This window comes from Gorilla gorilla, chromosome 17 (genome assembly GCF_029281585.2).
Source record: "Gorilla gorilla gorilla isolate KB3781 chromosome 17, NHGRI_mGorGor1-v2.1_pri, whole genome shotgun sequence".
In the NCBI taxonomy this organism is placed as follows: Eukaryota; Metazoa; Chordata; class Mammalia; order Primates; family Hominidae; genus Gorilla; species Gorilla gorilla.
Genome location: NC_073241.2, coordinates 76,175,645 through 76,190,706, shown reverse-complemented (window position 1 = coordinate 76,190,706; position 15,062 = coordinate 76,175,645). Strand labels below are relative to the sequence as shown.

General features: G+C 44.2%; 1 protein-coding gene across 13 annotated transcripts in view; it reads right to left on the bottom strand.

The window, feature by feature from the left end:
* The window catches only part of KATNAL2 (katanin catalytic subunit A1 like 2), a 240,550-nt gene that overhangs the window by 206,964 nt on the left and 18,524 nt on the right, over positions 1–15,062 (bottom strand). For 8 of the 13 annotated variants that reach the window (XM_055368780.2, XM_055368785.2, XM_063699203.1 and 5 more), the window contains exon 3: positions 14,789–14,858. In XM_055368780.2, coding sequence (XP_055224755.1) covers positions 14,789–14,839 — 51 coding nt within the window. In that variant the 5' untranslated portion in view covers positions 14,840–14,858. The remainder of the gene's footprint in view (positions 1–14,788; positions 14,859–15,062) is intronic. The other 5 variants (XM_063699202.1, XM_055368788.2, XM_055368783.2 and 2 more) reach the window with 1 other exon arrangement.

Below are 15,062 nucleotides of genomic sequence, written 5' to 3'. Positions count from 1 at the left end.
AAGTGAGAACTCTCCATAATAAGTAAGATTCTCTACAGGGGAAATTAGGTGGGAGACCACCACTTCTCCTGCTGCCCGCCCCCAACCCCACCGCCCCTGCCACCTTGCCTAGTTTTTAAGACGTGAGGAAAGGGAGAAAGCAAAAAGTTAAAAGGAAACAAAAGTAAGATAAATAGCCAAATGGCCTGGAGCCACCACTTGGTCCTTGTAGTTAAAGAAAAAAATTAAAAAATCTACCCCTGACCTAAACTACTTGTGTTATCTGTAAATTCCAGACATTGTATGAGGAAGCATTGCAAAACTTTCTGTTGTGTTAGCTAATGCATGTAGCCCTTAGTTATGTCCCCCATGTTTGCTTGATCTATCATGACCCTTTAACGTGGTCCCCTTAGTGTTGTAAGCCCTTAAAAGGGCCAATAATTTCTTTTTTAGGGAGCTCAGTTCTTAAGACGCAAGTCTGCTGATGCTCCCAGCCAAATAAAGCCACTTCCTTCTTTAACCCGGTGTCTGAGGGGTTTTGTCCGCGTCTCGTCCCTCTACAGTTTAGTTACTTGCAAATCAGTTTCTTCATATCAGACCTTGTTGTTAAGCTTTGTTAGGTAAGGGATATCTAAAGTAGCCTTTATTCTAGGCTGTGCCTGGCTTTGCTTACTCTTATGCATAGCCTTTGTTGGAGCTCTACTAAATGCTCTTCTGTCCCACAAGATTTCTCCACTTAAGTCAGTCATAATGCAAATGTCTCTAAATGTTATGAGAGCAGCTTCATATGTTTTTCCTCTATGTATGTGCAGCTCAGTATTCAGCCAAAAATCAATAATTGTGCAGCTCTTTTTTTGCATAGCTCCTCCTCTCTGAAACTCTTCCCTCCCAGTTCTAAGCAACTCAGTCTTCCCAAACTCCAATCTCTATCGCTTCATCTTAGCAAAACTGCTGTGCATTTTTTGTTTTTTGAAGTTTCGGTCTTGGGTTGCCCAGGCTGGAGTGCAATGGAGCAATCTCGGTTCACTATAACCTCCACCCCCCCAGTTCAAGCAATTAGCCTCCCGAGTAGCTGGCATTACAGGCGCCCACCACCATGCCCAGCTAATTTTTTATATTTTTAGTAGAGATGGGGTTTCACCATGTTGGTGAGATTAGTCTCAAATGCCTGACCTTCAGGTGATCCACCTGCCTGGGCCTCCCAAAGTGCTGGGATTATAGGCATGAGCCACAGTGCCCAGCCGCTTTTTTGGGGTTCTCCTTCCAGAACCAGAATCTAGTTATTGCTTCCAAATAGAAGGCCTTCTCTCATAATTACGTTGTCCAAAAATCACATAATCCAATGCTTGAAAAGAGTTTACTCATATATTTAGTCCAGTTTTCTAGTTTCTTACAGGAGACCTGGTCTGGTGCCAATTATGCCATCTCAGTTGAAAGTAGAAGGTCATATCAATTTTTTAAAATGTTTATAGGATGTATTTGGGTGGTGAAATTTATACTTTGGGTATTTAAAATTAAAATCTGGTCAGGCGTGGTGGCTCACACCTGTAATCTCAGCATTTTGGGAGGCCGAGGCGGGCAGATCACTTGAGGTCAGGAGTTTGAGGCCAGCCTGGCCAACATGGTGAAACTCCATCTCTACTAAAAAATACAAAAATTAGCCAGGCATGGTGGTGGACGCCTGTAATCTCAGCTACTCAGGAGGCTGAGACAGGAGAAAAACTTGAACCTGGGAGGCGGAAGTTGCAGTGAGCCAAGGTTTTGCCACTGTACTCCAGCCTGGGTGACAAAGAGGGACTCTGTCTCCAAAAAAAATTAAATTAAAAGTAAAACCTAACAAACATTATTTTTACAAAAGAAAGCAAGTATGTTTTCACACAAAACATGAAATACACAAATTTATGTCTGTATATTCTCAGTTAGTTTTTTTAAAAAAAAAGGTTCCAAGAGTACTAATGTGGCATTAGCAACATGTTCCAGGTTGTCTAATTAGTCTCTCTTTTTTGGTCCAAGTATAAGAAGAAAGTGGTTCAATAGCAGCCACAGCATTTTAAGAGATGCCCACAGGGCTGTAGCAGTGGTCAGAATTGAAGTGGTTAATCTTCCTTGTATATGAGCGGAACAGAGCACTTAAAACGTAAGAGTTATTTAAAATTCAGCTTAGCTTTATGGTTATTTAGAGTTTGTTTAATTAGTGTTTAGAACTGCACATTTTTTATAGCTATTGGTATTTCAATAGATGCTTAAATGTTTGAACATTTGAAGTTTAATAAGCTTCAGTTATTTGAAGAAAAGCACTGATGTAATTAAATTTTCAATTACTCTTTTTTTAGGAGTCCATGCGATTAATAAAAACTAAGGCATTTTAACAACACTCATTTTAAAAACTAGTCAATGACCTTATTAATTAGCTAACACAGTCGATATTTTGTAATATAAAAGGTTCACCAAGGCAGAGTAGCAACTTTTGAAAAGTACGTATAATGACACATGAGAATAAACAAACATGACTTTGTTTTAGGATTCTTTTGTGAATACACATGAATGTGTGGATCAATTCCAGTTTTCCAAAAACCATTATCGTGCATTGACTCTAATTATTTTTTTTGTTTGTTTTTAATTGTGCAGCCAAATTAAAAACAATGACATAATTCTTTGGCCTTAGAGCATTATAGAGGATTCTTACATTCAGGTTAAGAAAAAGAAAGTGGCAGAGGTATACAGATTATGTATAGTCTTATTTGTATTAAACACTAAATTTAAAACGGAGTTGGAGAAAAATCTCTATTTCATATCTTTGCTACCAAAAGATCACCAGCAGCATCAGAAATAAAACACAGAAGCTTGTGATACAAATCTGTGTTAGTCACAGCTCTCCAGACAGGCAGAACAAATTATACAAACATGCATAAACATGCACACGCATGCACATGTGTATGTATAAATATATGTGTGTATATTTTTTTACTAGATTTATTATTTACTAGATTATTTTGTACTAGATTATTATTTACTAGATTTATTATACGGAATTTATAATTATAAGGATTTATTATTATAACGCTCATGTGATTATAGAAGCTGACAAGTCCCAAGATCTGCAGTCAACAAGCTGGAGACCCAGAAGAGCCAATGATATAGTTTCAGTCCAAGTCTGAAGGCCCCCGAACCAGGAGAGTAGATGGTGTGGTTCTAATCTAAAAGCGGCCAGACTCAAGACTCAGGAAAAGCCAATATTTCAGTTTGAGTCCAAATGCAGAAAAAAAAAAACAAAACACTGTCCCAGTTTAAGGACAGTCAGAAAGTAGGAATTCCCTCTTACATGTGGGAGGGTCAGTCTTTTATTCTACTCAGACCTTTGACTGATTGGATGAGGCCAATCCACATTAAAGAGGGCAATCTGGCCAGGTGCGATGGCTCACACCTGTAATCCCAGCACTTTGGGAGGCTGAGGCAGATGGATCACGAGGTCAGGAGATGGAGACCATCCTGGCCAATATGGTGAAACCCCGTCTCTACTAAAAATACAATAATTAGGCTGGGCGCGGTGGCTCACGCCTGTATTCTCAGCACTTTGGGAGGCCGAGGCCGGCGGATCACCTGAGGTCGGGAGTTTGAGACCAGCCTGACCAACATGGAGAAACCCTGTCTCTTCTAAAAATACAAAATTAGCCAGGCGTGATGGCACATGCCTGTAATCCCAGATACTTGGGAGGCTGAGGCAAGAGAATCGCTTGAACCTGGGGGGCAGAGGTTTCAGTGAGCCGAGATCGTGCCATTGCACTCCAGCCTGGGCAACAAGAGTGAAACTCTGTCTCAAAAAAAAAAGGGGGGCCAGGTGTGGTGGTTCACGCCTGTAATCCCAGCACTTTGGGAGGCCAAGGCGGGCGGATCACGAGTTCAGTAGATGGAGACCGTCCTGGCTAACACGGTGAAACACCGTCTCTACTAAAAATGCAAAAAATTAGCCGGGCGAGGTGGCGGGCGCCTGTAGTCCCAGCTACTCGGGAGGCTGAGGCAGGAGAATGGCGTGAACCCCGGGGGGCGGAGCCTGCAGTGAGCCGAGATCGCGCCACTGCACTCCAGCCTGGGCGACAGCGAGACTCCGTCTCAAAAAAAAAAGAAGAAGAGGGCAATCTGCTTTTCTCAATCTACTGATTCAAACGTTAGTCTCACCCGGAAACACCTTCACAGACAGTCAAGGATAATGTTGACCAAATGCCTGGGCACCCCAACGCGCAGTCAAGTTGACACATAAAATTAACTGGCAAAGCAGTCCCACTCCAAAACTTCTGGATCAGAATATGAATTTTCTTTTTCTTTTTTTTTTTTTTTGTTTTTTTTTTTTTTGAGACGGAGTTTCGCTCTTGTGTCCCAGGCTGAATGGCATGATCTTGGCTCACCACAAACTCCACCTCCCAGGTTCAACCAATTCTCTTGTCTCAGCCTCCCGAATAGCTGGGATTACAGGTGCATGCCACCACGCCTGGCTAATTTTTGTATTTGTAGTAGAGATGGGGTTTCATCATATTGGTCAGGATGGTCTGGAACTCCTGACCTCAGGTGATCTGCCTGCCTCGGCCTCTCAAAGTGCTGGGATTACAGGCATGAGCCACCACGCCCGGCCTCAGCATATGAATTTTCAAAACCTCCCAGGTGTTTAATGTGCACACTAAAGACGAGAAGCTCTGCAAAAGCATGATCAATTTGCTAGTCAGAAAAGAAACTTGCCAGAGTTCTTGCTCTTAAGGAGCCTACAGTCTACAAGGATTGGGGGAAGAAAGCAACCAGTAAACATTCAAATATAATTTCCTGGGATAAGAATGGTGTGGTGATATCTACTCCCTGAATCAAGAAGGGACACTTTATTAAATTGGTAAAGGGGCTGGTCAGAAAAGACAAATTTAGATCCTAAAGAACAAGAATGTAAGGGGCAGAGAGACAGCAGCTCATCAAGGAGACCAGAAAGAAATGTAGGAAACAAAGAGACGGTAGTATCATGAAAACCAAGAGAAAATGGCCTTTCTAAAAATAATCAGTAGTGTTAGTGTCACTAATCCCATTTAGGCAAATCTCACAACACCAGTACCATGTTGTACAGAAAGCAGGCACTAAATTGCGTTTATCGTATGAGTTAATGAATAAATGCATATTTGCCTTACTGTTAATCAGGTGAAAACCAAGATATAAATTCAAAAGCATCTAATACCCACTCTCATGCTCAGCCACCAGACCCTACAATATCCAAAGAAATAACCATATTGAAAACTAAATTTGAATATATAAACATGTGTGACAAATGCCTAGCTTGAAATCAATTTTAAAAATATTTTAGATATGAATCATATGTTAGTCAATTTTTTAAATATTCACTTCTCTGAAACCAACCTCTGCAATAGCAACTAGTAGGATTCTTTGTACCCAGTAGGCACTCAATAAATATCTAAATAAAAAGTGTTCTTGATATCACTTATCTCTGCTCCCTCCCAAAGCCTTATTAAAATGATGATAAAGGAATAAAAAATCTATGACCCAAACCAGGCAAGGTGGCTCACACCTGTAATCCCAGCACTGTGGAAGGCTGAAGTGGGAGGATTGTGTGAGGACAGGAGTTCAAGACTGGCCTGAGCAACATAAGGAGACCCCCATCTCCACAAAAAATTTAAAAATTAGCCGGGAATAGTGGTGCATGCCTGTGGCCCCAGCTACTCCAGAGGCTGAAGCAGGAGGATAGATTGAGCCCAAGGCTGCAGTGAGCCTTGATGGCACCAATGCATTCCAGCCTGGGCAAAACGGTGAGACCCTGTTTCCAAACAAACACAGAAAGAAAGAATGAAAGAAATAAAGAAGGAAGGAAGGAAGGAAGAAAGAGTCAGGCGCGGTAGCTCACACTTGTAATTCCAGCACTTTGGGAGGCCAAGGCAGACGGATCACCTGAGGTCAGGAGTTCAAGACCAGCCTGACCAACATGAAGAAACCCCGTCTCTACTTAAAAAAAAAAATACAAAATTAGCCAGGCGTGGTGGCGCATGCCTGTAATCCCAGTTACTTGGGAGGCTGAGGCAGGAGAATCACTTGAACCTGGGAGGCAGAAGTTGCGGTGAGCTGAGATTGTGCCATTGCACTCCAGCCTGGGCAACAAGAGTGAAACTTTGTCTCAAAAAAAAAAAAAAGAAAGAGAGAGAGAGAAAGAAAAAGAGAGAAGAAAAGAAAGAGAAAGAAAGAAAGAAAGAAAGAAAGAAAGAAAGAAAGAAAGAAAGAAAGAAAGGGAAAGAAAGACAAAAGGAAGGAAGGGAGGGAGGGAGGGAGGAAATTGACACAGGGGAAGCAAATGGATAAACACCAGCTGACTTAAAGCAAAGAAAGCCAAAAGCAAAGAAAACCAAAAATAGAGAAAACCAACACCTACAGGGAAAGAAGCCAATAAGAAGCAGAGGCCAGGCACAGTGGCTCATGTCTATAATCCCAGCACTTTGGGAGGCCGAGGCAGGTGGATCACTTGAGGTCAGGAGCTCAAGACCAGCCTGGTCAACATGTTGAAACCCTCTCTACCAAAAATAAAAATAAAATACAAAAATTAGCCAGGTGTGGTGGCATACGCCTGTAGTCCCAGCTACTCTGGAGGCTGAGGTGGGAGAATTGCTTGAACCCAGGAGGCAGAGGTTGCAGTGAGCTGAAATTGCGCCATTGTACTCCAGCCTGGGTGACAATCAAGTCAGACTTCTTTTGTCTCAAAAAAACCCAAAAAACGAAAGAAGACGCCAGGCGCGGGGGCTCACGCCTGTAATCCCAGCACTCTGGGAGGCCAAGGTGGGCAGATCACAAGGTCAAGAAATCAAGACCATCCTGGCCAACATGGTGAAACCCTGTCTGTACTAAAAATAGAAAAATTAGCTTGGCATGGTGGCACACACCTGTAGTCCCAGCTACTCAGGAGACTGAGACAGAAGAATCGCTTGAACATGGGAGGCAGAGGTTGCAGTGAGCCGAGATCATGCCACTATACTCCCGCCTGGTGACAGAGCAAGACTCCATCTCAGGAAAAAAAAAAAAAAAAAGACGAAGAAGAAGAAGGAGAAGAAGAAAACATATAACAGAACCCTAGAAAGTTACAGGAATGGGGACACCAGGTTCCTCTGGAGTCATCAGGCACCTCCAAGGGCAGAAGTGAGGTATAAAGAGCATGCTGAACAGGGTATTGCAGATTCCCTCCCCTTCTCCAATCAGGTTACAATTCCTCCCCTACCCAGGCAGAAGACGGGACTACCAGGACTACCAGGACTACCTGGCCTACCTGAAGAAAGGGATAATTCAGTGGAAGCGTATATACTGAAGAGAGAGGTGAAACCCCACCTTCCATTCCCTGCTTTCACCCCCACAAAGTCTTCCTCTGTTCTCTCCAACACTGCTGGCAACCAAACTTATTTTGCCCTTATTCCCTGAAGGAGAGCATAGAAATGGAAGGCCTCAGAAAAAAGACCTACACATAACTGACATTTGGCATCCCCCAATGAAAAGGGCCCTGGTACCTGATTATCCTACAGAAAAACTGTCTTTGTGAGACAAGCCTCCTCTAAAACACAAAAATTCTAATTAAATTTTAGGTGTCTCATTTTTTATATCTTTTTTTTTTTTTTGAGACGAGGTCTCCATGTGTCGCCTAGGTTGGAGTACAGTGGTGTGATCACGGCTCACTGCAGCCTCAACCTGCCGGTCCCAAGTGATCTTCCCACTGTAGCCCTCCAGGTAGCTGGGACCACCAGCACTTGTCACCATGCCCTGTTCATTTTGCTTATTTTTTGTTGAGATGAGGTCTAACTATGTTGCCCAGGCTGGTCTCAAACTCCTGGACTTAAGCAACCCTCTCACCTCTAACACAGGGGTGGTGCCACCATGCCCAGCTAACTTTCTATTTTTAGTAGACACAGGGTTTCATCAAGTTGCCCACGCTGGTCTTGACCTCTGGCCTCAAGCGCTCCACCTGCCTTGGCCTCCCAAAGTGTTGGCATTAGTGGTGTGAGCCACTATGCCCAGCCTAGGTGACTCATTCTTAAAAATAAATGGACAACCCTGTATCACTGACTTTTGAGGAAAATATCCCACATGAAAGACAAAACCACAAATTAAAAAATACAAAAAGGAACATAAGGGGAAACAGACAAAATGTTAGAAGAAAGAAAGAAAAAGAAAAGGAGGAAGGTGCCGGGAGCGGTGGCTCACGCCTGTAATCCCAGCACTTTGGGAAGCTGAGGCGGGCAGATGACGAGGTCAGGAGATTGAGACCATCCTGGCTAAAACGGTGAAACCCCGTCTCTACTAAAACTTAAAAAAATTAGCCAGGTGGCCGGGCGCGGTGGCTCACGCCTGTAATCCCAGCACTTTGGGAGGCCGAGGCGGGCGGATCACGAGGTCAGGAGATCGAGACCATCCTGGCTAACACAGTGAAACCCCGTCTCTACTAAAAAATACAAAAAATTAGCCGGGCGTGGTGGCGGGCGCCTGTAGTCCCAGCTGCGCGGGAGGCTGAGGCAGGAGAATGGCGTGAACCCAGGAGGCGGAGCTTGCAGTGAGCCGAGATCGCGCCACTGCACTCCAGCCTGGGCGACAGAGCGAGACTCCGTCTCAAAAAAAAAAAAAAAAAAAATTAGCCAGGTATGGTAGCACATGCCTGTAGTCCCAGTTACTCAGGAGGCTGAGTCAGGAGAATCGCTTGAACCTGGGAGGCAGAGGTTGCAGTGAGCCGAGATCGTGCCACTGCACTCCAGCCTCGGCAACACAGCGAGACTCCGCCTCAAAAAAAAAAAAAAAAAGAAGAAGAAGGAAGGAAGGAGGGAGGGAGGGAAGGAAACAAAGAGAAGGGAGGAAGGAAACAAAAGAAAGAAAAAGAAAGGCAGGCAGGAAGGAAAGGAAAACCTCCTCAGAGAGACGAAAGAAAGCATGACATCTTGCAAGAACAGGATACAGTGAAAAAGGAACATTTAACCATCAATAAAAAACATACCTGGGCCAGGGGCAGTGGCTCACGCCTGTAATCCCAACACTTCAGGAGGCCGAGGCAGGTGGATCATGAGGTCAGGAGTTTGAGATCAGCCTGACCAATATGGTTAAACTTCCGTCTCTACTAAAAATACAAAAGTTAGCCGGGCGTGGTGGTACGTACCTAGAGTCCCAGCTACTCGGGAGGCTGAGACAGGAGAATCGCTTGAACCCGGGAGGCGGAGGTTGCAGTGAGCTGAGATCGCACCATTGCACTCCAGCCTGGGTGACAGAGTGAGACTCCATCTCAAAAAAAAAAAAACAACAAAAAAAACCGTACCTGCAGGCTGAGTGCAATGGCTCATGCCTATAATCCCAGCACTTTAGAAGGCCTAGGTGGTGGGTGGGGGAAATCACTTGAGGCCAGGGGTTTGAAACCAGCCTGTGCAACATAGTGAGATCCCTGTCTCTACAAAAAATAAAAAATTTAACCAGGTGTGGTGGTGCACATTTGTAGTCCCAGCTACTTGGGATGCTGAGGTGGGAGGATCATTTGTGCCCAAGAATTCAAGGCTGCAATGAGCTAAATCATGCCAACGCACTCCAGCCTGGGAGAGACTTTGTCTGTCTCTAAAAAAGAAAGAAAGAAACTGGGGCCTAGCATGGTGGCTCATGCCTGTAATCCCAGCACTTTGGGAGGTCAAGGCAGGTGGAGCACTTGAGGCCAGGAGGTTGAGACCAGCCTGGGCAACGTGGTGAAACCCCATGTCTACTAAAAATAGAAAGTTAGCCGGGCATGGTGGCGCACCCCTGTAATCCCAACTACTTGGGAGGCTGAGGCATGGGAATAATAGCTTGAACCCGGGAGGTGGAGGTTACAGTGAGCCAAGGTCGGGCCACTGCTGACAGAGCAAGACCCTGCTCAAAATAATTAATTAATTAATTAAAAAAGTAATGGAGCAATGCCTTCTCAATTGAGATGAAATCAGTCCCAACCTAGAGTATTAACCTCAGCCAAATCACCAATCAAGGTGAGAGGAGAAGTTTCATAGATACTTTGTTTCCAAAACTTTACCTCCCATATATCTTTTCTCAGGTAGTTATTGGTTGATATGTTTCACTACAAGAGGGATATAGCGCAAGAAGGGGAAGACATGGAGCCCAGGAAGCAGGATTTCTAACACAGGGAAGGGAGGAAGGGATTTCCTAGGAAAAAAAAAAAAAAAAGCTGTATAGTAAGCCCAAAGATCAATGAGTCGACACAGCAGGAGAATCTCAGAGATCCAGAAAAGATACCACCCAGTAAAAAAAAAAAAAAAAAAAAAAAAATCAGACTTAGAAATTACCTGATTAGCTTCCCCACATTGAGAATTTTACAGTTCTGTTGGAAAGTCTAGGAAGGAAGTGGTATCAAATATACAGAAAAGTAAACCAAAGAAGAATGCATTGGTTAATATATGATTGAGTCTTGTCCCAAAAGTTAAATAAAATATAAAATATAACCAAAGTGCACTGTATGGCTCAGCTCTAAATAGTATTTATGCAATCGGATTAATATTAATACTGAAAATTGATTTAATGAAAATTATGATAGAATTTCTCTCCGTGTTGAGAGAATGAGGGAAGGGAAATACATACTGATGGTGGGAGGAGGCCAGGGACAGGGAGAAGTAGAAGGGAGTTCAGTGCTCATCTTCATAAAAGTGAGTCGACTATAACTGAGAATGAAAAATCAAGCTTCAGGAGTATGAACATCGCCAGGCACGGTGGCTCACGCCTGTAATCCCAGCACTTTGGGAGGCCGAGGCAGGCAGATCACCTGAGGTTGGGAGTTCGAGACCAGCCCGGCCAACATGGAGAAACTCCGTCTCTACTAAAAATACAAAATTAGCCGGGTGTGGTGGTGGGTGCCTGTAGCCCCAGCTACTCAGGAGGCTGAGGCAGGAGAATCGCTTGAACCCAGGAGGTGGAGGTTGTGGTGAGCCGAGATCACACCATTGCACTCTAGCCTGGGCATCAAGAGCAAAACTCTGTCTCAAAAAAAGAAAAAGAGTATAAACATGTTATTTTGAAGAAGCTGTTACAAGTCGAAGCAGTTGCTTCTGGGGAGCAGTAATTAAGTAAGGGCCAGTTGAGGTGAAGCAGGAGACTCGGTTTTTTTCAAATTTTGTTGAACTATTATAATTTTAAGTGATGTGCTGCCATTACTTTGTTAAAAATTAAAAACTGAAAATATATTTGTAAATAAATAATTTGAAACAACAAAAATAAACCAAATACAAAGAAAATATTCTGAAAATGCCAATACAGTAGATGATGTAGGTAATCAGAATGTCTTGTGGACGTGCAGTCAGTCCTCTTTATATCTAACACACTGGATCACATCCCCTCCTCCAGCTTCTCCAGATCCCTACTCAGCACAATTCCTTGCACATAGACCCCAAGAGATCAAACCATCAGTGAGCATACCTAAATATTGTTCTTAGCGCCATCTAGGGACTAAAACAAAAAATAAGGCTTGAGTTCCTGCCTTGCTTTCAAGTTCCAAGAAATTTATATTATCTGTTACATGCAAGCAACAGATAACAATATAATTAATCCAATTAAATACTAAATTTATGGCATAAATGCTATGGAGTTGTCAGACGTTAGATTAGGGAGAATGTGGCTGGAGCACTGAGAGGCAACACAGAAAATGGAGAGGAAAAGCATGGAGGCAGAGGTTGGGCTTTATTGCAGTGCTTTGTAGGTCTTGTCAAGATTTGGAGGGTTTATCCCAAGTGTAATGGAAAGCCATTAAAAGGATCCCATTAAAAGAGTGGCACTATTTTAAGAAAATCACCCTGATCATTGGATGAAGGTCGGACTGAAGAGAAGCAAAAACCAACGGGTAATAGCTAAGATGCTATTAATGTGGTTCCAGTGACAGGGCATGGAGGTTTAGATCAGGAGGTGGATGTGAATATATGGATTATTAAAGATACAATATAGAAGTAGAATCAATAAGATTTGCTGATGTCTTCCTCTTGTAGAGGACAGAGAGGGACCAGGAGAAAGAAGGAGCTAAGGATAACCCCCAGAATTACGATTTGAGCAATCGGATGAATGGTGGTTTCACTGGGGTGGTTTCCCCTATGGGGAAAGACTGGGAAAGGTACAGGTTTTAGACAGGACATTTAAAAGTTAAGCATTAAGCCAGACACGAAGGCTCACGCTTGTAATCCAAGGACTTTGGGAGGCCAAGGCAGGCTGATCACTTGAGCCCAGGAGTTTGAGACCAGCCAAGGCAACATGGTGAAACTCTACAAAAAATACAAAATTTAACCACGTGTGATGGTACATGCCTGTGGTTCCAGCTACTTGGGAGGTTGAGGTGGGGGAATCACCTGAGCCTGGGAGACGGAGGTTGCAGTGAGCTGAGATCACACCACTGCATTCCAGCCTGGGTGACAGAATAAGACCCTGTTGAAGAAAAGAAGAAGGAGAAGGAGAAAAGGAAAAGGAGAAGGAGGAGAAGTAGTTAGGCATTAAACAAGTTAAGATGCAAGGCACAGTGGCTCATGCCTATAATTCCAGCACTGTGGGAGGCCGAGGTGGGAGGATCACTTGAGCCTAGGAGTTCAAGACCAGCCTGGACAACATGGCAAAACCCATCTCTACTAAATATACAGAAAAATTAGCCGGGCATGGTGTTGCATGCCTGTAGTTCCCGCTACTTGAAAGGCTGAGGCAGGAGGATCCCTTGAGCAGGGTGAGACTACAGTGAGCCATGATCGCACCACTGCACTCCAGCCTGAATGACAGAGTGAAACCTGTCTCAAACACACACACACACACACACACACACACACACACACACACACACACACAATGCAGATACTTGCAACACCCCAGTAGATATGTCAAGTTATCAGTTGATCCATTGTCCTACCCATATTTTATCTTCTGGATCATTGGTCTGGGGCTTAACAAACAAGTCCAGTTGAGGTAGGTTGGGGGAGTTTTTGGTATATAGATAGTATTAGAAGTTTGGCCGAGCATGGTGGCTCATGCTTGTAATCCCAGCACTTTGGGAGGCCAAGGCAGGCGGATTACCTGAGGTCAGGAGTTCAAGACCTGCCTGACCAACATGGAGAAACCCCATCTCTACTAAAACAAACAAACAAACAAATTAGCTGGGCATGGTGGCACATGCCTGTAATCCCAGGTACTCGGGAGGCTGAGGCAGGAGAATTGCCTGAAACCAGGAGGCAGAGGTTGCGGTGAGCCGAGATCACACCATTGCACTCCAGCCTGGGCAACAAGAGCAAAACTCCGACTCAAAAAAAAAAAGAAGAAGAAGTCGGCCAGGCATGGTGGTTCATGCCTGTTATCCTAGCACTTTGGGAGGCTGAGGGGGGAAGATTGCCTGAGCTCAAAAGTTCGAGACCAAACTGGGCAACACGGTGAAACCCTGTCTCTACTAAAAATACAAAAAGTTAGCTGGGCATGGTGGCGCATAACTGTAGTCCCAGCTACTCGGGAGGCTGAGGCAGGAAAATCACTTGAACCCGGCAGGTGGAGGCTGCAGTGAGCTGAGATCATGCCACTGCACTCCAGCCTGGGTGACAGAGCAAGACTCTGTCTCCAAAAAGATAAATTTTTAAAAGATAGTACTAGAAGTCATGAAAATATATGAGAACGTTTACGGCTGTGTTTTTCAAACGTAGAGTTCGTGCTTAAAGTGCAAGTTTCAAGAAATCATCCCAGGGGGTTTCTGATTCAGTGTCTTCATGAGGCCCAAGAATCTGCTCTATTAAAGGGTAACCCAAAAGATTCGGAGGCAGGTAGTTCATGCTCAGATTAAAATAGGCTTAAGTACAATCCAGAGGTAAGGCATTAGCAACAACATGTGTAGCCAACCTTTTCTAGAAGATGGAGAGAAATAAACAGAGGCTGGTAACCATAATGGGTATGAAGCCAGAGGGTTACCTTTTTGTGTATTATTAGTTTTTAAAAGGTAGGAGATACTAGAGCTGTGGTTCATAACCTTGGCTACACACTGTAATCACCTGTTGAGCTTTCTAAAAATATTGATGCATAGAACTCATTCCAAGCCAGTAATTCTGAACCTCTAGGAATGAGATCCAGGTAGAAGTATTTTTTAACTTTAATTTTATTTTTCCTTCCCCCCGCCCCCACATTGTTTTTATCTCCCCAGTGCCTGGCAGACAAATGTGTCCTCAATTCATGTTCATTTCTGTGGAAAGAATTGCTGGCCAGTAGCAGGTGACACAGACCACGGTAAACCACTTAATGTATTGTAGAGCTCATGTAATCTTCGTGTGAAAAAGATTACAGTCCAATTCCCTGACTTTCAGATGGAGAAACTGAAGCCCAAGAGGGGAATTAAATGCCTAAGATCTCTAGCCTTAGTGATGGCAAATCAGGATCAGAAGCCAATATTCTAACTAACTCCCAGGTCAATGTTTTCCTGTCTTTCAACAATCTAATTTTGACCACTCCCCAAATCCATTCACCCAATCAAGATCCAGCGTCTAATAACACCTCCCTGTCAATACCTCATTTCCTCAATCAGGAACCGACCCTGCCGTCCCTTTCATCCGACCCGTTGTCACCCCCAAACCCGCCTGTGTCTCATTTATTTTTCCCTCCATCACGGCTGCAAGCCCAGCCCGGGATTTAACCACATCGGCTGAGCGCCTCTCACTGCGTTTGCGCTGCTCTAGTAGCGGACTCTGTCGCCATAGCAACCGGAGACTCGGAATCGTCCCGCAGCAACAGTAGGAGAGGGGTTCTTGGTATAATCATTTTTTATATATGCGTTCCTTACCGCTTCCCGCACCTGATGCGTGAATTTGAGGGTCTGGTAGGAAAGCTCCATCAGTCACTGTGCTAAGACCCTAGAGAAGGGAGAAAAGTAGTCAGTTACTGGGCTGACCGGTCGATCCAGGGAACCTGACGCTTAACCAGCCCGCCCCTTTCCGGATTGGCTAGAGCCCAGACACGCCCGCCAATCGCTGGCCACAGAAGGATTCTTTAACATGCCAATCAATGTTAGACCATGCATGTTTAATCCAGAGTGTTTGCATGACACTGGCCAATGA